Source organism: Falco naumanni, chromosome 11 (assembly GCF_017639655.2).
Source record: "Falco naumanni isolate bFalNau1 chromosome 11, bFalNau1.pat, whole genome shotgun sequence".
Taxonomy (NCBI): domain Eukaryota; kingdom Metazoa; phylum Chordata; class Aves; order Falconiformes; family Falconidae; genus Falco; species Falco naumanni.
The window spans coordinates 30,062,665-30,089,398 of record NC_054064.1 but is presented as its reverse complement, the minus strand read 5'-3'; the positions used below and the strand labels follow the sequence as shown (position 1 = coordinate 30,089,398).

The 26,734-nt window shown below is 48.9% G+C and overlaps 1 protein-coding gene across 1 annotated transcript in view; it reads left to right on the top strand.

Moving 5' to 3' along the window:
• Positions 1-3,440: 3,440 nt before the first annotated feature.
• Positions 3,441-26,734, top strand: part of PLPP3 (phospholipid phosphatase 3) — a 45,278-nt gene continuing 21,984 nt past the window's right edge. The window contains exon 1 of the mRNA XM_040610515.1: positions 3,441-4,131. Coding sequence (XP_040466449.1) covers positions 3,993-4,131 — 139 coding nt within the window. The 5' untranslated portion in view covers positions 3,441-3,992. The remainder of the gene's footprint in view (positions 4,132-26,734) is intronic.

The window sequence follows — 26,734 nt, the reverse complement described above, 5'->3', positions numbered from 1 at the left end:
TTTCTTATTTTAGGATCGCTATAGACGTGGTCATTTATAGCTCCAAGAAATACAATAGGCAGGGCCTGGTCCTTCCCCACCACATGTCCCTTCTCCAGAAGAGTGGCTGCCAAATTCTCTCCATGGTGGAAAAGCCAAGTGGGGCTCCTGTATAAAACCCCACGGTAGGTCCAAGCGGGCAGCAGTGGTTTGGTGGTGGGCTGTGCAGCAAAATGCACGTCCAGCCATGCACGCTTTAGACAGCAAACTGCTCTGCAACACCATCCGTGTTTGCAGCACATCAGGAGGAGCAGGAGAGATTCTCTCACTTGCAAGCGGAGCAGGCACGAGTGCCGGGGCCGCATCCTGCCTGACCGCGGAGCAGCCCCGGGAGCAGGGTCCGCGCTGGTGAAGGGGCAGGGCTGCTCGCCCAGCGGCAATGTGGCCTAATGAAACACATCGTAGGGACCAATTAAAGTTGTGCCGGGCCAAGAAAAGTGATGGGGTAAGCAGGAGTGTAAGGGCAGTCTATAGATCCACTCCCCATTTCAACAAATAGTGATTTTACATTAAATAGTGTGTGGGATAAACTAGTTCCATGAACCTCAGAGCAGAAACTGGAGCTGCCTCCCTTCCCCGCTGTCTCCCCAAACCCACCCTGTGTTCCAGGTGAGAACAAGAGCTCTTGACAGGCTTCTTTTTTTGCCAAACCAGACTCTATTGTCCCCCTTGGCCACAGACCTCTACAGATGATAGAGAAAAAAATTAAACCAGGAACTTTTTTTAGTGGTGGTTTGTTTTTGTTTTTTCTTTTTTTGACAAAAGCAATACCCTTTGGCCTGGATCATGATGACTCGTCATGTTGAATGAGGAAGAGCTTCTCTCAGTTTTACATTATCACCATGTAATGAGCAGGTTTCCATGTAGTCGTGTCCCACAGATACGAAGCTACAAGGGGCAGCATCCAGTTCCTGCCCCTTTTTCTATCCTAGGAGTACTCTTGCAGAGCTTATTCCCTTGTAATGACATGACAGAAAGAGTGAAACACAATTCCTGTTTTAATATTGTTGGCTTCTGAAATATCCCGATTAATGTTTAAATCTGAGCAAGAACGAGTATTACTGCAAATGTTTTATCTTCCCATAGATGATATCAGTGGTGCATTCCTTGTTCAGCAGAGATCTGATCCGGCTGAGATGGGAGGGTGGTGAAAATGTGAGATCAGTCGCTCTCCAAAAATGTGGGGCAAAATTCACTGGTAACACAAACTCAGTTGGTTCAGTTAATCTGTATAAAGGAAAACCTCAGTCTGTAGTGGGAATTTAGAGCCTGAAAGGAAAAACTGAGCCCTAAAAGGATAGCTGCTGCATGGTGAATTCCATAATTGCATTTATGAATAAACAATTAATTATTACCAACGAATCTCTTGCACGTTATTGACAAGGGTACAGAAGCTGCTTTTTGGTGCTGCTGACTTACCCATTGTCAAGTGTGAACCGAGCAATTGTAGGGGTTGCTCCCTTAAGAAATTGTCCAAGATTCAGAGTTATTTGTGTGCTCTGGCTTGCATCAATTAACAGTACAATCTTTTTGTTATGAAAATGCAAACATTAGTAGCCTGAGGGGTCTTGTACATGCAAATTTGAAACTGTAATTTCAATTTCTCTTTAAGTACAAGAAAGGCTCTTCTTTTCTATTTGCTGTTACAGTGACAAGTCTCTTTTTGTAAATTTTTTTTATTATTATTATTTTCTTGCTTTAAATGCAAAATTTAATTTAACCCAGGGAATTTCAGTAGGGATCATTTTCAATCAGCAGATCTGGGGATGTGGGGAGGCTGAAGCCGGCTGCTGAAAGCCGTGGGCTCCTCGCGCCAGGGCCAGGCTCTGAAGGGTGGTTGCTTGGCCCCGCAGTGGAGGTGGCGAGCGGGCTGGGCATCGTGCCCACAGCTGGCGAGGGGCTGCCCCCCCTGGCTGGGGGAGAATTCCCACGTGAAGATTCTTTCCGCTTGCTCCAGGCATCCGAGGAGCCTAAATTAGGCACCCGCACCTCTGCCGCAATCAGGGGAAAGAGAGTGAGACCTTGAGACGTGTCCTCCAGAGGCACCCGGGTGGGTGACTGTCACCACAGGGCACCATTTCGGGCCAAAGCTGATGGTTTTGTGCTCATGCTGTGGGGCAGTAACAGGCAAAGAGAGCCATCTCCTCAGGAGTGAGGGGGGAGATGGCACCTGAGTGCGTGTCACTGAGGTGTGATGAAGGAGCCAGAGGAAAGTTCAAGGTCTGTTTTCCCCTTTCTTTTTACACCGCACATATAAAAGTAAAATATGAAAACAGCCACTTTGCTTTCTTCCTCCCAGGCTGGCCCCAATATGCCCAGGTATGTGTCTAAACAGATTCCTGGAAAACCTGCCCTTGCCGGGGCACAATCTCTGGTGCTCGGGTTGTAGTCTGCAGCTCTGCAAAAAGCAGCAGGGAAGCATGTCCTCGCTGAGGGGTTCTACCTGCCCCCCCTGCCTCTGCAGGCAGGGAGACGCTGGGGACACGGCAGGATCTGCGCCTCGGCACAGGGTTCGGCCCAGCAGCGGTTTGCCAGCACACAGATGGAAGGCTGAGGTCAGATGCGAGACCAAAAATAAAGAAGAAAAGTGGTTAGGTACTGTCCGGAGCTGTCTCCTTGGGAAGCATGTGCTGATCCCACTGCCTGCACCCCCAGCCACCCTCCTCGGAGCTGCTAGCATCCCCCGCCAGGGCTCCTGGGAAACCTGCCTGTACTTCCTTGGTCATTTTAATTAGACCAAAGGGACGATTAACCTACAAAATGATCCCTCACCCAGCACCGAACGCTCTGTGAATGCTCACTTGATGAAGGTGGCATGGCTGGTGCGGGCAGGTGGTGGTACCCAGGGTGGGCGGTGGTACCCAGGGCAGGCGGTGGTACCCAGGGCGGGTGGTGGTACCCAGGGTGGGTGGCATGGCCAAAGCCATCCCCGTGGCGTGGCCCCGCTGGGGTCTGCCAGGCCCGGGGGTACCGCCCGCACCGTGGCCCCTCGCAACTGGCCCGGCACGTGGAGCAGAGCTGGGGGCAGGAGGGAAAACTGGGAGAAAAAGGTTTAAAGTGAGTTTTTCCTGTTCTCTGCCGTTAGCACCTCTCTGGAGCCCTGCAGCCCTGCCTCCCCCCGCCCTCCCTCCGCCGCGCTCCTCTTCGGTGTGCGAACGCTAGAGGCTCCCTCCTTCTGGGCTGCCTAAAAACTTTAGTTCCTGACTGTTGTTTTTTTTTTTTTTTTTTTTTTTTTTAACTTCCCTCAGGAAAAAAATATGGAGTTAATTATCTATGTAAAATGTCAGATGCAGGAAAGGGGCTGTGCTTACTTGGATATCCCATCCGAGGCGAAGTGACTGATTTTTTTTCCCCCTTCTTTTTTTTTTTTTTTTTTTTTTTTTCCTAAGGGGTGGAAAGGACCTCGCGAAATAAAAGTGCAGAAACAAGCCGGTGGCTCCCAGAGCGGCCGGGGCGGGCGCGGCGGGAGCCCCCAGCGCAGCGCGGAGCAGAGCGCGGAGCCGAGCGCGGAGCCCACCGGAGCCCACCTGCCCCCGGGACTCGGCATCGCCCGGCTCTTCGCTCCGCGCCTTCTCCCCCCCCGCCCCCCGCGTACTGAGACCGTGATACATATATATTTTTATCCCTCCCCCCGGCTTTTCCTCCAGGACTTTTCCACCGCCTTGGGACACCCGCAAACTTCTCCCTCGCTCCCCCTTCCCTCCCGCCCCTCCGTCGCTGGTGGTTTTGTGCTTGTTTTGGTTTTGTTTTGCCTTTTTTTTTTTTTTTTTTTTTTCCCCCGTGGAGGGGGAGAAGACCCACCCGCCTGCCTTTCGCCTCCCGCGCCCCACCGGAGAGGCCGGGAGCGGCTCCGGCAGCGCGGGCAGCACCTCCCCGGCGCACCGCGTGTGAGCCCGGCCCGGCTCGGCGCGGCCCGGCGCGGCTCGGCACGGCTCGGGCGCTCGCCCCCGATAATGCAGAGCTACAAGTACGATAAGGCGATCCCGCCGGAGAGCAAGAATGGGGGCAGCCCGGCGCTGAACAACAACCCGGCCAAGAGCAGCAGCAAGAAAGCCCTGCTCATCTGCCTCGACTTCCTCTGCCTCGTCATGGGTGAGCAGCCGCGGGGGCTCCGCGCCCCTTCCCACCGCCCCCTCCCCAGCGGGACCCCCTCCCCGCCCCCCCCCCCGGGCTCTGTCGGGCGGGAGGGCCGGCAGCGCTCAGCCGCGCCGCTTCCCGAACAAAAGCGGAGCGGGGCGGCCGGTGGGGGGAGCGGGCCGGCCGGCCGGGCTCTCCGCGGGGCGCTCGGGGCGGGGGGCGGCCAGCTGCCGTGCGGGAGGTGGGCGCACCCCCCCAGCCCCCCCGATTTACTCGTTGCCGTGCTCGGCGACGCGGCCGGGCGCTGCGGCAGGGCGAGCAGCCCCGGGGGGCTGGGGCCGTGCCCCCGGCCGCCCCTCGCCAGTGCCGCGGCCAGCTCCAGGTGGAGGCAACGTTCCACGGCTGCGGCAGCCGGGGCTGCCCGGGGTGGGGGGGTTGCTAATTGCCCAAATCCGTAGGAACTCGGGCCCCCTTGTTAATTTGTGCCGCCCCCCCCCCCACCGTCCTGCGCCCGGCACCGGCCGCTGAACTCGGCGCTTTCAGAGTTGGCTTTGGAGTGCTCGCAGGCATCCCGTGGTGGCTGGCAGAGCTCCGGCGTTGCTAGCCCGCTTGGCTTTGGGAGCGGTGTGGCACGGAGGGGAACTGTCAGCAGGCCCTCTCCGGAGCAGCCCTGCGTGCGGTGCCGGGCCGTGCGGTGCCGGGCCGTGCGGTGCCGGGCCGTGCGGTGCCGGGCCGTGCGGTGCCGGGCCGTGCGGTGCCGGGCCGTGCGGTGCCGGGCCGTGCGGCCGCTGCTCTGTGATGCTCCCTGTCACATCGACAGGCACGGGCAGGGGAAACCAACCGGCTCCCAACAAAGAGATTAATAACACGGCAGCACGTGAGTTTAATACTCCAGACACCACAGTCTTTAAAAGAATTGTTTCTGCTTAGAGCCCATTTTTAAAGACTGTCAGTTTGATTTAATTTTTATGTAGTTTATTGATCATCTGGTGTATATTATGGGGCACTAATACATTAAGAGGAGAGGCATGGTTTTCTCTTTATATTCCCACAAGAATAGAGGCTGGTGCAGAAAGCTTCATCTTGTATCTGGAAAAAATAAAAATACTTGATAGCCCATATATGAAACCAACATAAGTAGAAACATAACTAGCTTGACTTACCTCACTTATTTAAACAGAAGGTTGGATTCCTAGTAAAACAGCTCCTAGGAGTCAGAACTTTTAAACTTTTATTTACACAAGTTTTCTTAAGGCGTTCCTGGCATGAGTGAGTGCCGTTTGAATGGGTAAAGGGTTTTTCTTCCCCTTCTCTGGGCTAAGGGTCCTAAACAAAAAAACAATTAGTTGACATGTGTTATTCTACTTTTGATAGTTTGGGTAAACAGAACTTATCAAGCATCACTGGAAGGGTATTGTTATCGGGGAGTAATGTGATACAGCAAAAACTGTGATTGTTGCTTTGTTTCACGTTACTACAGGTGGAAATCAGAAAGTAAACACCAGAGTTAGCTGGTTTGGTGTTTTGTTTGGGTTTTGGGGTTTTTTTTTAGTGTGAGGAACATTTAAAAGTAAGAGCATAAATTCAACAGCAGAAGAAAAGTTTAGGTCTGGCTGATCACCGGCAGGTGAAGAGCATGGGTGGGACGTGGTAAGGGAGGTGATTATGTGATGGGTAGCACATGATGTGTGTTTGGGGAAGGGCTTTTCAAATACACCCAGACCAGTAGTATCGGATCTGCTAGGGGATGACTGGGCATGAGTTGCTGTGAAAGCCAGCTGCCCCACTTGCAGGAGGCTTGGCTTGCTCATCCCTCTGCCTTTTGCCAGGGAAGACTAAGAGCTTATAGTTTCCAAGCGTTTAATTCCCGTTTTCTTCCTTCCTAACCTTGTAAAAAAAAAAAAAAACCCAACAAAAAACCCCAAACTGAAACACTTTGAAGGTGTAAAGAAGATGCTGTAGCTAAAGCCTGTAAGAAAAATTTGGACAGACACAAGTTGATGGGTATTTACACATTTAGTAAAAAAGAGTCTTCTGTAAGGTAATGAAAACCAGAACTGGGTAAATGACTTGTTTTAAGGTGGTGATACCCAGCAGAGGTCTTCTGCTGGTGCATGCAGGCACATGGCCAATGGCCTCCAGTGCAGTTAAACTGAGTTACGCCTCTTGAGCGCCTGCCCAAAGACGTTCAGAGTAGCAGGGAAACAGAAGGCTTTTTCTCATTTGAGGACCACTTGAGGGAATATTAAAACTGGTCATTTGATTTGCAGAGGTCTGTGATGCTGCATTGGCTTCTACTGCAGGTACTACCATAGTTCTGACTAGAGTCGGTTTTCTATGGGGGGAAAATGAAAAGAATAAACTATGGCTGAAATATCTTCCGAAGATGACACACGTCAGCTCTCTGTGAGGTGGTAGATGTGTACAAATCCTTCTTTGTTTACATACAAATTTAAACAAATTACCCAGAAGACAATCATCATAAACATCTAAGAAAGTCAGAATAAGTAAAGCAGAGCTATCAGGAGCTTCCTTCAGCTTTAATTTGGTGCAAGGGGTTAGAAAGATCCACTTTTGTCTTTCATCGTTAAGTACAATGATTATCTTGATAGTAAATGCATAACAGGAAGATTTGTATCTTAGTTTCTTGGTGATTGTGGGGAGCGAAGTGAAGTCCTGGAGCCATTGGCAGAAGCATGTTGCTGGTGGAGTAGACTGGATGAAGATCTGCTGAACCAGACCCCCAGTTTCTCCTGCATTTCCATCTTGGGTTGGCAGGGAGCTGAATATTTTTGAATCCCCCCCTCCTCTACTGAGTGCACTTGGCACTGACAAATCCCTGGTTTCTTGCATGAACAAGAGGTTTCCTCACCAGCACTGTGATCTTCCCAGAAATTTCATGTCGGTGCTTAACTCTGCAAAAGAGGCAGAAAAGAACTGAGTGTGCATTTATTAAAGCAGGTCATCCAAGGGGGGAAAATAACTTTCTCCATCTGCTTCCTCCTCTCGGGAGGGCTCTGTTTAGAGAATTAGAAGATGCTTCCTGAAATTGTTAGGACTGCAGGCGAGCTTGGTGGTGTGGAAGAGACCCCGCTGCCCTGTCCCTGTCTCACTGGTCACCGTGACACATCTGAAAATGTGATTGAGGAACTCAGCCGGGGGGGCTGAAGTTGCCCCCATTAAGCCAGTCAGTGTCTTCACATTGTAGAGCTGTAAGGAGCTCTCTGAGCAGCAGAATGGGAGGTGTGATGGGAGGACCTCACTCCACCTTCATCTGATCGTCCTCAGCCCAACTACTGCCCCTTGCCTTTGTCAGGAGTTTCTCGTGCCTCCTGCCCGAAGCGTAGAGCTGTTACTGGGGGGGACTGGTGTGGCCCTGGCCAGGGCAGGCCCCCCATGGGTTTTGCTGCCCAGATGCAGCACTGCACAGTGCTGCCACAACCAGCCACCACCTTCCTGCAGGAGAGGTGGGGAAAAGCCTCCTGGCCCTTGAGGTGGGATGCTTTGGAGCCTGGCCCCACAGATGTGACATGCAGGGTTAAATTTATGCCGCTCGGGCCTGCTTTTTTCCCCTTGCCAGGGACTCCCCGCGTTCTAGCAAACTGTGTGCAGCCACCTGTGCTCTGCTGACGGGCACTAAGTCGAGCGTTTAATCTGGGAAGAGGGGAAGGTTATGTCAGCGAGGCCGACGGGGCAAATGAGGGTCTTCGGTAGCTTGTATTTGTGCAGCTTGCGCAGGTAGAACAGCTTCCAAAAAGTCCTGCTTGTGCTATAAAATAGAGGGATTTGATCTGGCATACCTGCTTCCTAGGCTCCTGGAAACTGGGTTTATGGGAGCAGATGTTTCAGGCTGGTGAGATGTAAACTGCACATAATTTACTGCCTGCCTTATTTTCTGTCTCTAATTTAATTTTCTCTCTTCTGTCAATCCCAGTTGTACAACACAAATTTTACTGCCTTTGGGAGATTTTTGAAGCAGCAGATGGATAGCCCTCTTACGACCTTAATATCTCTTTAGCTTTCTCACACATTTGGCATCTCCTCTTCTGTAGTGAGCTTGATGCTAAAATGAACTTTCAAAGTAAATATTTACACTAGCAGGACCTTGACATGTTTATGTAAGTGGGGATATAATCTTATAATTTGGGCTAACAATTTAGATTACTCTTAACTTTCCTCTTCTGTGCGGAAAACTGTGTCGCCGTCCAGCTTTCAGAAGCAAAAAAAGGTTTGAGTTCCACCGGGGGCCCTGTCGCTCCGTCACAAAAATTGGCACAAACAGGCCTGGCGTTGTCATTTAAGCGTAAGGAGTGGGAGGAATTAAAGATGAGGGATGAGGTTAGAGTTATTTGGATGCTGTAAAGTTGAATTTGATGAGCTAAGCAACTTTGCTTTGTTTGGGTTGGGGTTGTTTTTTTATTATTATTATTATTTTTCAGCCTACCCTGCTGTGCAGGGCTCACTTGTCGTGTAGGTAACATCTTTCCATACGCTCCTGAAGAAACTGCTGACCCAACCATTTCTTATTTTCGGCAAGGGACAACAAGATCTGACTGTACTAAACCAGCTGGGCAGTCCCAGCGCCTTGGTGTTGTCTTCTCCATGCTGTGTCTCCTCTGTGTTGAGGAGGGCTGAGTCCACACCACACGTGAGAAGCTGCGTGGGTGAAGAGTCATCATCGTGTTTTGAGCACCCCTACATGGGGTTTGATCATTAATGTTTACGTATTGCTTGTTTTAATACCCGTAGGATCTTTTGGTGGCAGCAAGCTCCCTGCGAGGCAGCAGGGTCCGTCTCAAGACGGCCGCTCTGGAAGCGCTTTTGCAAAGGCAGGTTTGCAGAGGTGGCATCTTGGCGTGGGGTCGTGCGGCTGTCCCCCACGATGAGCTGGGAGTAAAGGAGCTTTTCTGAGCCTTGAAAAGCTTCTTATTGGACCAGCAGTCAGCATGTAAGCACAGTACCCGTCCTTAGTTTTGCCCCTCTCTTGAAAGACCAAGGGAGCCTGGTCTTATGGATGAAAAGACAGGAGAGGAGTATTTTGGAGGTGTTTAAAGGACGCTTTTTTTTTTTTTTTTTTTTTGCATTTGCTTTATGAAAACCAAAAAACCTATCAAGAACAGGTTATTAGTGACAATTATACTTGAGGTGTTAATTGCAGAACAGGGAAATGCTGTACCTATGGCAGACGGAGTCCTCGGGGGTATAAATCTGCTGGTTTCCCCGAGCCGGTGGAGTTTGGCCAGCCTGAAGACGTGGCTCCAGGAAAGCAGAATTACGTGCAACTGCTTCATGGCCAGAAGTGCTTTGAATCCTGTCTACCTGCTGCTGAGACAGGCAGGAGATGGGATCACAGTTACAGTAGATGACATTTTTTTTTAATTGTCTGTTTGTAGTGAGCATAGAAAATAATATAAACATCACTCCCAGATCAAACAGATTATTTTTATACCCTTTAAATCTCAATTTAATATGCATGCCTTTCTCAGGCTGTTTTGGTCTGGCTTTGTTTGTCTAGATACAGGCTGATGGTATATTCTCCAGATGCGTGTGCCTCCGTGTACCGCCCAAAGATGGTTTGCATACCACAGCTGGGGAGCCCGCGCTGCACGGGCACAGCCTTGCAAACCAGGGCTCCTCTTTAGTGCCTGCATCGGAGGTAGGAAGGGTGCTTGTATCTCTGAATGTCTGAAATGACTTAAAAGAGGGGGGGAAAAAAGCCCCAGCTCTGCTCCCGAGCTTGCAGTGGCAGAGCAGGCTCCATCCTCTCCGTTTCGGTCATACAATGCCCTCGCTTCATCCATGGTAATCCAGAAGGGACCGTTGTGGTCGCCCAGCCTGCCTGCGCCTCGAACAAGGGCATGCCTGTTGAAGGCAGCGTGGGGAAAGGCAGCAGCCTGCACACCCTCCTACCCCAGCATCCACACAGCCGGCACTGGGACGGCGGCTTCCCCCAGCCCTGTGCATCCCGGGGGGCTGTGTTGGGGGGGCAGCAGGGAAACCCCTTCCCCAGATGCAGCTTTCCCTCCTGCGCAGCAAAATGCCAGCTGGGCTTTCAATACAAGCGCTGTCATATTGTTGGCATTTGTTGTGGGTTTTTTTTTTTTCTTTCTTTCTTTTTGTTCAGTCTTAGGGCCCTGGCTTCTGCAGTTGTGTTGGGGTGGGGTTTTTTTGATAGGTCAGGTTCCGTATTTCCAAAAAAAAAAAAAAAAAAAAAAGGCTTGAAAATGAGAATCGAGTGAGTGATTAAACACTTAAAAAAAAAAAAGTGAATTAAAGTAATCCAGCACTTATTCTGTAATTATAAAGTCTGAAGTCAGTTTTCTGAATAGATTTCATGGTGATGATTATCTTTTTTATTATTTTTTTTCCCCTGTTGTGGCAGGGCTGCAGGGCCCTGGTAGAGCAGTGGCTAAAGCAGCCCCTCTGTGCTTCCCCCGGCTGACAGGGTGCTGCAGGCTGCAGCGCTGTGTGCATGGGCGCCCTGCCTGCGCCCGGCCGTCACTCTGCCCTTGCAAGTACCTCGGCTGGCAGGGAGCTCACCGCAAGCTGGGATGCTGCTGCTGCCTCTCACATCTCCTCGTGGATCAGCGTGACCCTCTCTTCAAAGGGCATTCGTATTCCTTTCAAAGCCATCCTGTCTGTCCCGCTTTTGCTCTCTCCCATGCCATCCACCCCGGAGAAGCACTACCTGCTCCACGATTTTAGCAGGTGGAAAGCTCCCTAGCACGGGTCGGGTGTCTGTGTACGGGGTGGTGTTGGAGCAGCTGTTGGGAAGTTATGCTTGAGAATCCCTTCTTGCCTCTTAGCCGCACGCTGTGGCTGTGTGGTGGGGTCATGCAGCAGGAGCTGCTCCTCAAGTTAAACCTAAGGAGGCAGAACATCACCAAAAAAGAGGAATTTGGAAGTGTCTTCATCAGCTTTTGATGCAAAGCACGGGAAAACTTGCCTTAAGCATAGGTTTGTTACCAAGACGATGTATTAACGAGTCTGAAAATTAGGTTTGTCCTGGTGGGTTTCTAAGCATCAGAAATTCCTATAAACTCAGTCCTTTCAAGTTGGTCACGTAAGTGGGCTTGTTTTTCACATGCATTGGATGTTTTGAAGACAGAGGGTTGCAAACCAACTCTCTGTATCAAGCAAACATTATAAGCAGAACATGTAATTTAATTCCGGAGCTTCTGATGCTCTGAAAATGCCTGTGCTCTTTATGCCGTGTGTTCTTGTTCCAGTGTTGCTTGTAGCTCGCACCCATATATGAGCTTGTCTTATCTGAGCATATGGTGCTCTCAGTCAGGAGCTACAGGGCTAGGCTGGGGCTGCCAGCCAAAGCCCAAATGAAGCTGCAGTTGGTCTGACGATGCTGGTGACACCAAAATGGTGGAGAATGTTCATAATCCTCTAGTACTTTCCCATTATTTTTCATCCCTTGCCCAGAAAGACATGAAAGCTCTGTTAACCATAACACAGAGAAGCTTGGGAGATGCCTCCAGCCTTTCTGATAAAACATACCGGTGGGCTTAGCTTACAGTGCTTGAGACACACAGCAGATTGAGGCTGCATTGGCATTGCTGGGCTAACCCAGAACTTGCCCTGAACACCGAAGGCAGCTGTGGCACGGAGGTATCCTCTGCTTTTGGGTGTTTGCAGGCAGCAGGCTGTACCTCTTGGAGCCACTTCACCTTTGCTGGCTGGAGGAGCTGAGAACAGCGTGGTTCTTCCTTCCACAAGCTTAAACAGAAGAAGTGCATGTTACTGGTTAGTGGTTTTGGGCAGCCGTCCCTCTTGAAACAGATGATGCTCCCCCTGAGAGCTCGCTTCTCCCAGCTGTGTCAGGGTTGTAGCCTGCTGTCCCGCAAAGGAAGCAACTAGCTGCATGGCATCCTGTAATTAGCTTTAACCTGGTTTTACTGTAAATTAGCGAGAATGACAGCCATTTTTGAAAGCTTTTACAGCAGTGCCTCTGTGTCCAGTCATGCATGTACTGCAGACAGGCACTGGATGCAGATATCAATTGCATTGCTCTTAATTCAGCACATGCTTTAAGCAAAACTGAGACATCATCGCATGCCTCAAAATGTCCAGCCCCTGAATTTGAAAGCCAAAGTGCCAAATGGGATCTCAACTTCTTGTCTTCTTGATGCTCAGCAAGTTATTTATGGCCTTTGTTTCGGGGTGGTGTGATGGGCCTTTCTTCAAGCCTGGCTGCAAGGCTCAGCTCGCCCTGGTTGTCGCTCCCACCGATGCCGACGGGGAGGTCTTTGCTCTGGTCCCTGCAGCAGCGCAGTGGCTGTGGCAGCTGGTCCTGCACCCCAAGCGCTGTGAGGGCTTCCCAGGCTTTCCTGCAAAGCCCACCACTCTTTAAAGTGTTGGCTTCCAAAGGGAGGGTTGAAAATAGCGTGGCGTAAGTGCTGATAAGCAGGTCTGGTCAGCGAACACTGGGTGCATTTATGTTCTGAATGATGCTCGCAGAGTAATTTTGGATAGATGATAAGCTGATGGCAGGCTGGAAGGCTCCTTTGAAGTCGATAGCTGTGAATCAGTTTGGTGTTAGCAGGTTTCTGAGGCTGCTCTTTGATCACTGCTCAGATGGCCCTTGCTTTTTGGGGAGCTGCTTCTCCCTTCAATGGGTGGGTTGCAGTCTGGGAGAAGCCCTGGAGGAGCCCTGTGCCAGGGTTTGAGCCCTGCTGCCCTTGGTCCTGCCCAGGCATGTCGCAGGGGAGGTTGGTTCCTCTGGGAATCTCTAATCTAAGGAGACGGGGAGCATGAAGGAGCATCACCTCCATGTGTGGGCAGGGAGCTGGAGACCGGTGGGGGTGAGGGCACACTTTGAAGGTGGTGTTCCCAGTACAGATGCACCCCAGGTGCCCAGTGGGGCTTTCAGAGCTATTGAGGTACCTCTAATTCCTAACAGTTCCAGTGAAGCTGCAAACTTACATGCTTCTGCCACTCCTGCCGGGCCATGACTCCCAAGATACCTTTTGAGATCAGATCTTCAGTGATGTGCAGCCATGGAGGAGAAGCCTGCGTCTCCCAGGGCTTGGGGCAGAAGCGTGTCCCCAGGACATGTGTGCACCTGTCCCAGAGCTTCCCACCTCAGTTCCTGGGAAAGCTCTCTGGGTTGGCTCAGTTCCCATGCTGCCGTGTTCTGCAGAAAAGGGAAACGACCTCTGAATACTCATTGCGGTGGGAACGGGCTTGTCTCTTCCTAAAAAAAGAGCTGAAGTTTTTCAGGTTAAGGCTGTAGGGGGAAAGGTGCGCTGAAACATCTGCCAGCTGATAATCCGTAAAACAAACGGCTAATTCTCAAAGGAAGCACCTCGAGGGGGCTTTAGCCTACTCATACTTGCCAAGCTAAGAAAAAATTCCTTTTTCTGCCTAAGCACAAGGGGCTGTGTTTTCAGTAGAGGCCTTGGGGTTTGGTTTTTTTTGTGTTTGGTTTTTTTGTTGTTGTTTTGTTGTTGTTGGTATTGTTTTGTTTTGGTCTCGTTTTTCTTATCAAAGTTTGCAGCATCAGTAACTATCTCATCAAATAATTCCATATTTTTTCCCATAATCTGGGATGGATATTTTTTTGTCTAGCACTCCTGTTTCTTGGCCATCCATACAGCAGCATGCAGCTGTCGTTCTGCTGCAGCTCCCACAAAGCGGCTGAAAACCAAGGTAACAGCAACATTTTGAGCGAAGGGGATGAAATGTGGAATAGGTTCAGCGTATTTCTTTGTCATTGTTGGAGTCCTATTCAGTCTGGAACTGAATAGGAGACTGATTAGCATGTGGAAGCATTTCTAAAGCATTGGGCTGGGAGGGTTGGGTGGTTTTGTTTGGGGTGTTTTTTTTTGTTTTTTTTTTTTTTTTTTTCCTTAAAGGAGAAGTTTTGTGGCATTATTTTTCTGAGTGAGCTGGTATGAATCTTTGTCAAATGCCAACCCCATGGAAAAGTCCAATAGTGTTTGAGAGAAGCTTGTTTTGATAAATCACCATGTGCATAGGCACAAAGAAGTTTTCCAGTGCCTAAAACTCGAAGAGCTGCTGCAGGATCTAGGGACGTAGCGTGTTTAAGAGCCAGACAAGTGGGACAGAGTTTGGGATTCATCTGGATTGTGGATGTAACAACAGGGACTTTGTTTTTGCTCTTGCTGAAGTTGTCTGCAAAAGTGGGTGTTGCTTTATGAACGCAGGATTGGGTCCACAGTCTGAAAATCCACCTGCTTAAATGCTCAGCGTTTTGCTTTCACAGAGAAAGATACAACGCTGAGGTCAATTAAAAAGCTAACGGGAAGTGAAAAACAACTTTTCCCCTGTGAAATTGCTTCAAGTCCTGGGCCTGAGGCTGGTTTCGGAGAAGAGGGTTTGTTTTCCCCTTGATGCTGGGGCGAGGTGCTGGGACTGATGTTCCAGTTCCTCGCTGCAAGATCTCCCTGTCTTGCTCCAAGAGGTACCTGAAATTACTGCCCTGGTACTACTTGTGGGTCTCAGCTGGGTCAGTGCTAGACCAGAGGTCCAGCCACGGCAGTGCCGTACCTCCTGCCCTTTGTGGGACTGAGGGATTTTGGGGTGTTTGCAAAGCCCAGGGAGCCGGGGGATCCCGTTGTGTGGCAGGGTCTGGGTGGGTGTAGCACACTTGTGCCCCGGAGCTTGTAGGCAGCGTGGGCGGTGCAGGAAAACGCAGCTAATTTCTGGGTGCAGTGAGAGATGGACTCAAGTTGCATGGAAAACTCATGGCAGCAGTGGGAGCTGAACCCTCTTGGTGATGCGTGTATGGCCCAGACCCTGTGCCTGGGTTTCTCCGATGCCTTGTCTAGTTTTCTTTCAATTATTCTGGTTTAAGAGAGGGGAAAAAAAAGTGTTTCTCCAGCTCACTGGTGCGCCTTAATGTAGGCTATTGAAGGCTGATTAAAGCTAATATTTAATTAAGGAGAACTTAGCTCCTCTGTTCACAATTCACGATTAAAGGATCGTTTGAAGTAATTCTGCAATGCTTTCTTTTTCATCCCCCCCGCCCCCCCCCCCCCCTCCCTCCTTTAACGTGAAGAAAGTTCCTAGCACTGTACGTGCCCCAGCCCCGAGGTTTTGAACGCTATTGCAGGACCGCAAACCTGCTGGCGAATCTGGCCGCTGCCAAAGGCATCTGAACATTAAAAAGCCCTGCAGAGGGGTGGAAAGGAGTTCAATCTCAGGATACGCTGATTTGGAAAGGGAATCCAAACAAAGAGGCTTTTCAGCAGAGGCTGAGGCTTGGCTTCTCTCAAGGGCAGCTTGGGCTTGGGGAAGCATCCGGGAGGCGGCGGAGCAGGAGTACACGAGCTGGATGCTGCGCGGTGTAAGGTTTCCCAGCACAGCGCGGTTTTGTGTTACAGGCCGGGGAACTGGCTGTAAGCACTCCTCTCTTTTTCTTTTTTTCTTTTTTTTTTTTTCTCCTTTTATTTCTGTTGGAAACAAAGGGGAGGTTTAGGCATTTTGTTTTGTTTGGTGTTTTTTTTAGTGTTTTTTTTAATAAAGGTTCCCATCCCCTGCAGGTTTGGCGATGCCTGTTGGTGTTGGAGGGGGACCCATCGGTGTCTCCAACCTAGAGAAACCCTTTGGTGGGTCCTTTGCCAGCCTCGCAGAGACACTTGATTTTGCTCAGAAAGCACAGCCCTCACGGGCTCGCCAGGGGTGCTCTGGCAGAGCCTGTGACGCTGAGGGGACAGGCAAGGCTGTGACTCAGATAAGAAGTGAGGTGGATGCTGGGGCAGCTCCTTCACAGCCGGAGGGATGCGAAGTGGGGCGTGTGTCTGCCGGACCCCAGTCCCCACACAGCCCTGTCCCTTGCAGTGGCACCTCCGAGTGCCACCACGCTCCCGAGCAGTGCCCGGGAGAGCCCAGCGGGGAGGAGGTGCTACCAACCATCCCAACCAACCCGTTGGGGATTTTTATAGGCACCAGATGGTTTTAATAGAGGAAAGCTGAACTTCTTATGACCCTTCCCCACAGACGTTGTTTGTTGTTTTGTAATTGTGGCCGGGACAAAAACGTGTCCCAGAACCTGCAGTGTGAGAGCGTGGTGCCTGGTGCTGCCTTCTCTCGCTCCGCCGGGAGCCCCCGCCGCTGCCCGCGCTCCTCTGCCTGCCCTGCCTCGAGTCATCTCGGGGAGGCTGCCGGGCATGCGAGCCTGGAGCCTCTCCACCGATCCCCCCGGTTAAAGAGATGAGCAGGAGTACAAATTGGAAGAAACCGAAACGTCTAAAAGCAGAGCGCAAGGAAGCAATAAAAAGTCAGGCCGTGTTTTCCCTCCTAGTTGATTAAAAATTCTCCTGATAAGCAAGAAAGCGTTCATGGCTGGACAAGACCTGTATCATGTCAAATGGAGTGAAAGGTTTATTAGAAGAGTAACGTGGTGCGAGCATTGGGTTGTGCGCGCAGCCTTTCTGGCGTTGAGTTGCCCCCCAGGGCTGAAGCTGTTGCAATGGTATGGGAGCAAGAAGTGTGATGGAGAAACCGCTTCTCCTATGGAGAAAGCAAAATGTATGAAAAGGGGGGTGTCTGGAGAGGGGAGTGGGAGGTGGGGGTGTCTGAATGCTGAGCAACTGTCAGAAAAATGAGCAGAGAAACTGGCTGTTGGGGAAAGCTGTATGACAAAGGTAAAGGGAGTAGAGCAGAAGCCATCAAATTAATGCTAACAAGGGTCTCTGGGTGTTACACATATATCCATAATGCATGCAAAGCCATGGCTGAGCGTGTCACTGGCCTGTGACCGTTTCTGCAGGTTCCCTCTTGCTGCCCCTGTTTGCAGTCTCATCTCTGCCCAGGAGCATCAAACTAAGTAAATCTGAAATCACGCCTGTCTCGTGTGCCATTCCTTTTGTGGTGGCTCTGGGGACAGGAGGCCACTGAGATGCTGCAGGCTGGTGGGAGGAGAAGTTCAGTGGACCCACTATGGCTTTCGGAAAGTAGAAAGTCGGGCAGAAGAAGGAAATGAGGGCTAGGTCTCCTGCCCTCCATGGGGAAACCAACACTGGTGGCAAACCAGTGGGCTTGGAGACCTCCTCCAGGTCTGTGCCAGGATGCTCCACCGGGCCCATGGTTTCCCCATAGCTTGAGAAATCTGTTTGGGGATCAAACACAAGGCAAGGATGAAAAAGCAGGAAAACAAAAGGCTTGCTTCCATGCCGTTGTGTTTGGCTTCCCAAGGTTTTAATTGCCAAGGGCTGCATTGGGAGCCAGCTGGCTGCAAAAGGGATGCAGATCTCAAGTAAGGGAAGAAGGGTGCGCTTTTTTTGCCTTTTTTTTTTTTTTTTTTTCTGTCTGAGGATCTAGTAAGTGCTACATTTTCCTGCAGGAGATGCAGCTTTGTATAAGTTTTTTTCCCCAAAAGATGAATTATCATTTTTAGGTATCTGCTTGGTCAGCTTCTCCGGTTGCTTTTAGAGCTCCTGCTGTTATTGTTTTGCTAGCTATAGGAGTAAGAGGGTGCAAGCAGCAGGTAAGGCAAGTATGGAGTGCAAACTGTACCTCAATTCTAGAGTTTTTCTCCTTGGAGCAGAAAAGTATGCTTTATACAAAGGGAAAATTCAGTAGGTGATTCAACTTGCAAGCCCTTGGCCCATGCACTAAGGGGTGCACGCATCCCTGCAGATGCTGGTGCACGGTGACAGCAGGATCAGGCCCACTGGTGTGTGGCCTGGGAACAGGCTGGACAATCTGAATTTTGCTGCCAAAACCTTGCTTGTACAGTAACTTGAAAAAGGGTGATGGTGGGGGAAGGCTAGCTTAAAAATAATAATAATAAAGCATGGGATATTTGGTATGCTGGTTGTATAAATCTCGACATTAGCTACCTGTGAATCATCCAGCAGCACGTTAATTGGTACCCCTCGGTAGATGAGGATTTGGCATCAGGTCTGCATGTAATTACAAGCCACACACAGAAGGACACAGGCAGCTAATGAACTCCTGCCAAACTCCAGCTCCGCTTCTGCGGCTTTTGAAGTTCACTGGTCTTTCAGTGTTTTGTATAGTAAGCACTGAAAGGCATCAAATCACTCCTTTGACAGCATTTAGAAAGGGTTGGTTTGTTGAATAACCGGGTCCCTCCAAACTCCCATCGGAGAACTAGAGCATCTATAGGCGCCTTTCTCAGCGGAGCAGTAAATAGGCTGGAAATAGAGGACACCCCCTAGGAGCTGCTGAGCTCCTGTCTTGCTGACAGGAGCCAGCAGGCTCCGGTTGCCACGACGGGCTGCAAGAAAAGAAACTATTTCCATTTAAAAATCCTTCAAAACAACCCGACGAATGGTATGGGCTTTTTCCCAAGCCTCAAAGTGTTTAAATCGGAGGCTGTGCAAAGTGGGTTGCAGCGTGTTGGACGGGTCTGTGGTGGCATCGCCGTTCCGAGGGCGGTAGTAAGAGGGTTTTGGAGGGTTTCTGCCCCATTGAGAGGGCGAGTTTTCGTGATGCTGGATTTGGAAGGTCGGTGTGCTTTTCTGTGGATGCTTTGTTGCTGGGATTGGATTGGAGCCCAAGCCGTTCTCCTCCTCTTGTCATGTCTGAGGTGACAAAGGGAGCTGTTGTTGAGATAAAAACGATTTCCATGAAAACCTGCCATTTTCAGGCAAACATACCAGGGGGGTTTCATGGCAGTACCATGGTGAAGAAGAATAACGCAACTTGGCATGAAGTTCTTCCAAAAAAAAAAAAAGGGGGGGGTGGGGAGGAGGAACAGAAGAACCTTTGTCAAAATTAACCGCAATAAAGAAAAAGGGACTGCTATTCCCTTGGGCTTCTTTAACCTTTTTTCCCCAATTTATTCACATGTTCCTTGACAGCAGGGCACAGCATTGTTGCAGGGGGGCTGGAAAGGGAAATTGGGAGTTATCCATTTTTGGTTTTAAAAAGCACAGTACATGTTGTGTCCCTTGAGTCAGTGTGAATAGAGACTTGGCCGCTGCCTGTACCGTTCGGATGTGGCCCGATTTATACTGTCCCCTAAGGAAGCAGGGCTGTGGAATGTCACCTGGCTGCAAAACGCAGCTGTCCTGGGGAGGTGTGGGCTGCGCCTGGGAAAGGGGCTGTTGTGACTCTGGGTGTGACAAGGTGGACATGCCCACTGTGGCTGGCCCTTGTGCCAGCGCTGGCCCTGGGCTTGCAGAAGGCGGTGGTGAAATTTCAGGTGTTGCTATGATGCTGCTGCATCACCTGGATTTGCAGAATATGCAGTTTCTTACAGGGATAAGAAGCACCCAGAAGTCCGAAATTGGTGTGCGACGTGGAACCGTGCTGTCCCCCAAAGAATCTGTTTGGCTTTCAGGGACCCAAACATAGAGTCTCATCTAGAGGCAGGTGGGTCAGGGGGGGTAAACCCTTGTGAGCAGCATGGAGCGGGCACCTCTGTTGCTGCAGGTGACAGCTTGTCACCGAAATACGCCATTCCCAGCTGCTCTCCACCAAAGTCGCTCAAACTTCTGCGGGCAGCGAGGTGGCAGCATGGCCAAGGCAGCCGCCATCGCATCTCCGCCTTCTCCTGCAAAGTCTCCCCTGCCTTTAATGCAAAGCTGTTTTAATGAGGAGCATGATATTTTTACTTCTTTAAAATATTACCTGGGTACTAGCGCAATCTCAGGTTTATTGCATACTGTTATACGTTAGGGTGCCACTTTATGCTGTAATTGTGGTCAAAATAAAGAGGAGGGAGAAAAGAGATACTATTATGCCATTTTATACTATTTTAACCTGCAAAGCCTGACTGAGATCTGCTTTAAGGGCTGTGAGATCAAACCCCCATCGCCTGAAGGGCCTTCGGATCATTTCCACCTCTGCTCACGTTTTTTTGCCTTTCAGCACTGTGTACTGTGCGTTATATCCTGGAAACTCCACCAAATCTTGACTACCGAGGGGGAAAAGTTTCATTTCCAGTTAATCAAGGGAGTTGTGTAATACCATTTTCTCCTGGGGAACTTCCAGAAGAAAGAAAGGAGGGGTGGGGTGGGGGGGTGGGTAGAAAGGGTATTACATAAAGCAAGTATATTAAGAGGAAATAAATTATGAATTAAAAGTGATTAGTGAACTTTTAAGGAAGAGGTCAGGAGTGCCATTTGGACTACAAACTTTTTAAGCTTCCAGTGCTTGTATTGGGTTACAGAGTTATAACCCAGCCTTATTTGTGCAGGTGGCTGCAGCTTCAAATCCAAAGAAGGATTTTGCATTTACAATAGGTACATTGACAGAACTGGGTCAGAAAGCTACCCACGGCAGGCTTCAGTGCTGGGACAAGGGCTCTGCCGCCTCCTGCGCGGGGCAGTTGCTCCCAAAGACGTGCCTAATTGCAGCTGCGGTGCCTGGCTGGGATGCTCTGGGAAGGGGGAGAGGAAGCTTGGGAAGTTCAGCAGATGAATCTTTTTTATATATATATATATTTTTAAGAGACCTGATGTTGACCAGGTTAACTGGCTTTATTTTTGCTTCAAAGGCTTTGCGCCTTTGTTGATTTAAAAATAATCAAGAGGATTTTGTTGACTGCAGTCGCGTTGGCTGCAGTTCTGTATTTCCACTCGTTAATGTTAGGGTTCAGCGTGGCTGTGCAAAGAGAAGAGCCAGGGCTTATACGTGGCGGTGTTTGGGGGCTGTAAGCTGAGATAAGGAGTCTCTGCTTGATAGCTTATATATTAAAACAACACCTACAGCCCACAAAACTTTCCTCCGGAATAGAGGTTGGTGGAGTGGAGCAGATTTGTTACTATATGAGGAAATATCGGGGTTCCCGCAGGCAGTGTGTGCCAGTGGGATGATGTGGCTGAAGGGGAGCAGCAGCCCTGCTCACCTTGCCTTGGTTTGGAAGAAAGCTCCTGGATTGCCCCCAAAGAAACGGGGTGTTGCACCCCTTTCTCATGGTGGGAGTGTTGCTGGGACTGGGCAGTGGTCCGAGCTCTTCCTCGAAGGCAGAGCCTGGAGGAGTCGTGGTGAGGCAGGGCTCGTTCCAAACCCTGCTGACCGGCAGAGTAAACCGTGTTCGCTTCGTTTGTAATTGAAAACATAATAGTCGCTGCAGTGTATTTTTCGCATGATCTGTTTGCCCTCAGTATTGCAGCGTTCACAGGCACATTTTTAATTCTGCATACACACCCCGCCCCCCCTCAAGCTGGGTCATCCTAGGTCACACTTGTCATGTCTTTGAGACCTTCCAAAGCACTTGGATGTACAGAGGTGCCTCAAAAGATGCTGACACACTGGGGTTTTCAAGGTATATCATGTTTTATTCCTTGCTGTAGACAATGTGAAACGATGGCTTTGTTTCCACCGTGTTTGGCTGGAACTGGCTTTGGAGTCCTGTTGGTAATGTCTTTTATGTTCACCCTCTCCAACTGTTGCTGGTCAGCCAGTCTGGCCTAAATCTGATTTACCCTACAAATGCAGAATTTTATATGCGTCTAGGTATTGTGGCTTGGATAAGACCTTTTGTTCTTATTAATGCATTTTTTAGGTATTAAAAATATATGTGCACTTTAATATTAAGCTCTTTTAATATCAGCTCATGCCAAACTCCCAGGAGGAACAACTTAACATACTTCTTAGAATTCCCTTCCCTTTCTTCCTTTGTATGTGGTGTTTGCCTGTGGAAGGAGGTAACGGGTATTGTCTAAAGGCGGTATTTCTCCCAGCAAAACCAATGGCAGCACTCGTGTTCATCTGCAGCTCCTGGAGCACGGGGTTGGCCCGCTGTGCTCCAGCTGCACGAGGAGGCATTTCTACTGAGGTTTCGAATCCAAAGGAATTTGCAGTGTGTGAGAATAACTTGATGTTTGGTTTAAAGTGTCTGTGACCAAGGGCCTTTCCATAATAATATTCTCCCAGGATGGTGGGGTCAGTAAACACGCTCCAGGTTCCAAAGGGTGGGTGTGCCTCTGGATGATGGGTTTTGGCAGCAGGTAGAGATACCCGTCATTCCTGCCACCGCCATCGCCATCGGGGTTTTTTTAGGCACTTCTCAAATACCTCTGCAGCTTGGGGTCATCGATGTTACAGGGTTCTTCATATAGAAAATGAATATTCTTGGCTTTCTTCTTGTTTGCTGTTGCACTAGCAAGCATGAGGAGGCATTTTGCCCAGAGTTCCTGAATAACCAGTTCTTATTAAAAAATAAACAAACAAAAAAACCCACCCAAAAGGTAAGAACCCAGAAAATATCATCATCTAGGTCAAAATGAAACTGTGTTTGCCCACTAGGAAGTCTCCTGGACTCCGTGGCAGCTGGTGGATCTAAAAATGGTGAGGTTTTTGCTAAAGTTCCTATGATTTGGCTGAAATATAACTAATAATAATAAAGTGGACTGAAATGTCACTCTTTTGATAGGAAGGACACCAGAGGCATTGACATAGGTAGCTGCAGAAGTTCATGTGGGTTACATGGGAGAACCTAAAGCAAGTAGGAAATGAACCAATATCTTGGGTTTGTGGAAATCAACCCATTGCGTCCTCGGACTTTTCTAGACAGGTCAAGTCAGAGAAATGCAATATATGCTGATCCTTGCTTATAGGTTCTTTAGCACTCTGAAGCAGGTACCTGTTCTACAGTAAAGTCTAGGGTTTGTTTGTGTATTTGGAGAATTTTCTATCCTTATGTGTCTGCGTAGCTGAGAGTAGTGGAGCTGTAATAGAGTTGAATGGGAACCTGTTTTGCAAACAAAGATACTACGTGTGTTTCCAAAATACAGGCAGATACACAGAGCAGTCTTCTGGAGTGCTGGAACCAAGGTGAAGAACAATTAAGACTGAGCAGGTAATAAAATGAGTTGAGGGTACTCTGCATTTCTGATGCTAGCCTAGTTTTCTCCTGTGAATATATGGGCCTCACGTGTCCAGATTCAGTCAAAAACCATTGGCAAGGAGGTCACCACTGATGCTTTCAAGACCTTTAAAAATTCCAGCATAATGGCCCAATCCAGTCTGCAGTAGGATCCTTCTTTTGGCTACCCTTGGCCTGTGGATCAGGTCCCTTTCAGATTACTTTTTGGTTGACCAAGCTCCTACCGCTCCTTGCCACCCATTTTGTTGGGGCTCGTGCAGAATCGGGCCCTGTTGTGATTGGCAGCATATACCTGATATAATGAAAATGTGGAAATACTTCTTTGTGGTGTTATATTTTCTCTGTGTATATATATGTGTGTGTGTAAGTGTATATATATATATATATATAACATCAACCAGCTTCAAGAGTTGTTTGCTCTTGCAGCGGCTGCCAAGGCTGGTCTGCAGTGCTGCAATTCTTTTCTAAAAGTTGGGGAAGCCAATTTCTAAAGCCCCAATAAAAGCCTACCTTAGGCTAATCTAGTTTTTATGCATTTTAAAATATGTACAAATATTGTAAATCAAATAAGGTTTATATGTACCCAAAATCAGCCACGAAGTACTTTAAATAGAAAGCCCGTCTCTTGTACGTGCCCAAATATTTACAGTGTGTCTTGAATGAGGCATTAGATACCCCGCTCAGTCCTGCCAAATTATTTAATGATCTTTTTCACTTATTAAGCTAAATGTCTAATCTACTGAAACCTTAAAAACACGCCCAAGGCCTGGACACTGGCAGCCAAACACATCACAGGGCGCTTGTTAGAAATTACCATTGCTTTGTTGAGATAGCCAGCAACATCCCACTGACCTGCAGGGTTGAAAGAAGAAAGACTTAGTGGGGAAAAAAACCACAACCACCTCCATCAAAACCAAACATTTAAAAAAAAAAAAAAAATGCCCTGATGGTGTTTAATTTAGTGCAAAGGTGAAGGCTGGGCTGGGAAGATGAGAGCTGCATGGGTGGGTCACTGCAGAAATGCCTCTTCCCCTCCTGTTCCCTCAGATTTTCTGATGGGTGGCCAGCGAAAGCTTTTCCCTTCTTCTAATTTTTTTTTTCCCCCATTAAACCTGCACAAGCATTAACTTTTCAAAGACTGCAGGATTCAAACTGCTGAACCCAACACAGAGCCCCCCTCCCCCCCTCCCCCTTTTTTTTTTCAGCCTTTGATTTTATGCACATTTCAAGCTGGTGGGAGAGTGCATAGGGATTTTGCAAGGGTTTTTGTTTAGGCTTGGTGGTGGGGTTTTAGCTTTCATGGTGCCAGCCTTCCCAGGGTTATCACCTATTAATTGCCTCTTAATAAAGGTGCTGACCAAACAAAGGAATATTTTTTTCCTCCGCGCTAGATGTCCAAACTTGATTGGTTTTATTAAATGGAAAGACAAATAAATTTAAACCCTGCACTGAAATACCTTAGCACAGGACACCAGCGGTTAGAGGTCACCAAGTCACTTGGACTTCCTCCCAGCAAAAGCAACATCAATTTTTAATGTCCAGCCCCACGGCATCCTGCGGTGCCTCACACAATCCGTTAGTGTCCACACCTGCTCTGTGCTGCTCGGGGCAGGGCTGAGCCCGTTTGGATGGAGCAGGATCAGTCCCCAAGAGATTTCGATTATGCTCATGGTTTGGAGCCCTGTTTGATCTCCTACAGCATAGTTAGAGAAAAGCATGTGGTTGGGATTTCCTTGTTTTGTTATTAAAGCAAAAAGTCCCCTTTAGATAAGGAGAAAACCCTTTCCTTCACCTTGTGGAGGGTGTTACAACTCAGAAGGTAATCTTGGCTCCATTTACCTTTATTGCATTGGAATAAACAAATCCCTTTGTGCTTTATCCCTGTGCTTTAGTTTCCTCTGTCTGTGAGAGGGGGATAACAGCACTTCTCTGGTTGCAGTCCTATGAGGATGTGCAGGTATTGCCTCCATGCCTCAGGGTATGGTCCACAGGCTGCCGTGTGGTTTATCAGCGTGGAGATACCAGTATTAAGCAGGATGCAAAGCCCTTCTACAGCGTTACTAAAGCTTTTGCAGTCAGTCTGTACACGGAGGTGAGCCATAGCCATGGACAGAAGGGCCAAATAGGACCATGTTTGGAGAAGAGTCACCGTGTCCAGAATCAGTGATTTTTTTGCCTACCGTGTACGTTTATTGCTCACTGCAGCGCAAGTCACCTTTCGTTACCGTTTTCTGAAATGTACCTCTTGTATTCTCGGTAGTTTGGTGCCATGGGTAGGGGGGTGGGAAGTGGTGGAGGCTGAAAACTTGGCACCTTTATGGGGCTCAGCCGTTGGGTTTTGTAGCTGCACATCCCTGCAGCCAGGGATGCAGAGCTTGAGTTTCCTGTTAGAACACTGGACTGGAGAGGCAGATGGGGCAGGAGGGCTGATGAGGCCATCTTCATGGTGTGACCCCATGCTGCTCGCCTTCCATTTCCAAGGGTGGGTGGGCTGTAGCCCCACTTCTGGATAGCTTTTGTCGCTGGCAGGTCTCCTAGTGTGAATAATGTCTCTGTGGTGTTTTGCTGAGGGATCCCAAACATCTCTCTCTGTGTTTAATTTTCTTTCTTCTTCCAGACTTCTTTCTGTAGTGTTTTTCTGCAAAACCCATTCTCTGGCTGCCTTTTGGCATCACTACAGGCGTCTCTGTGCTGGAACCACCTTGCCAAAAAAAAAAAAAAAAATGTGGGTGGTGACCCAGTCACTTAGAGAACCCATCCTCCAAGAAGTAACCTGGTGGAAGAAGAACCATCTTGAGCACAATTTACCATTCGCCATGGGCAGGGGTCTTCTTTGCCTTGGGTAATTACTGCTGAAAGAGCAGCCTCTCACCCAGCCCTCAAAATCAAAGGCATGTTATGTCTTCTAAGTAATATCCGTTCAGCTATGGAGAGTATGTTTATGTTTCTCATGTTTAAAAAGAAAAAAAAAAAAGGGGGGGCGGGGGGGCAAAGGAAAAAAAAAAGGGAATCTGAGGTTACTGTTTTGCTGGAAAAATGTCAAGACTTGATTGGCAATATCCCGCTAAACCACAAGTTTGTAGGAGAGAAAACAAAACCATTGGATTTTCTAAACTATGCCTATGCACGCTTAAAAAAATGTATACCATATAGGTCAGTTATGCTCTTATTATAGCTGTGGCAAGAGTACATATAATTGAAACGCGGAAATACTACCCCATGCTGTTCAATGAATGAAGGGAAAACAAATCTTTATTATTCCTGGGTTCACATAATATATAGGAACACTATTGTCTGTCTTTCTTTTTTTTTTTTTTTTTTTTTTAAGCCAGTTTTAGCTTTCAGATGTATTTTATTGTCTGTGGGAACATGTGTTTTACAGACCTGTCATGTGAAAGCTATTAACAAGAGGAACTGGAGAAATAACAATAAGCCACGTAACCGTGGCATGTCTACTCCCCGAGTTCAACAGTTACGCCGCTGCTTCAAGTGCATGTGAAATTGGATCGTGCCAAGCGACATTAGCTCCTCTCCTGCAATTTTTCATTGGGAAACTTTAGGATTTTTTAAGTGGCCTATTAATATCAGATTGCTGGCATCAGAGGCACATTTTGGGGCCAAGCTGGCTAGGCATCAAAACGGTTAAATAGTGGAATGAAGATCAACTGGATTCACACAAGATGTCCGATTTTATTTACCAAATCTGAGCTGGGCAGGTGGTTCTGAAACTTTTCCTTGCTGGTTCACACACGTGGTGGAAACCATCCTGCCTTGCCAAGCACCGCAGGGCCCAGTGCTTGCAATTAACCCCTTTGCAGTGTTTTCAGAGAGGATCTGAAA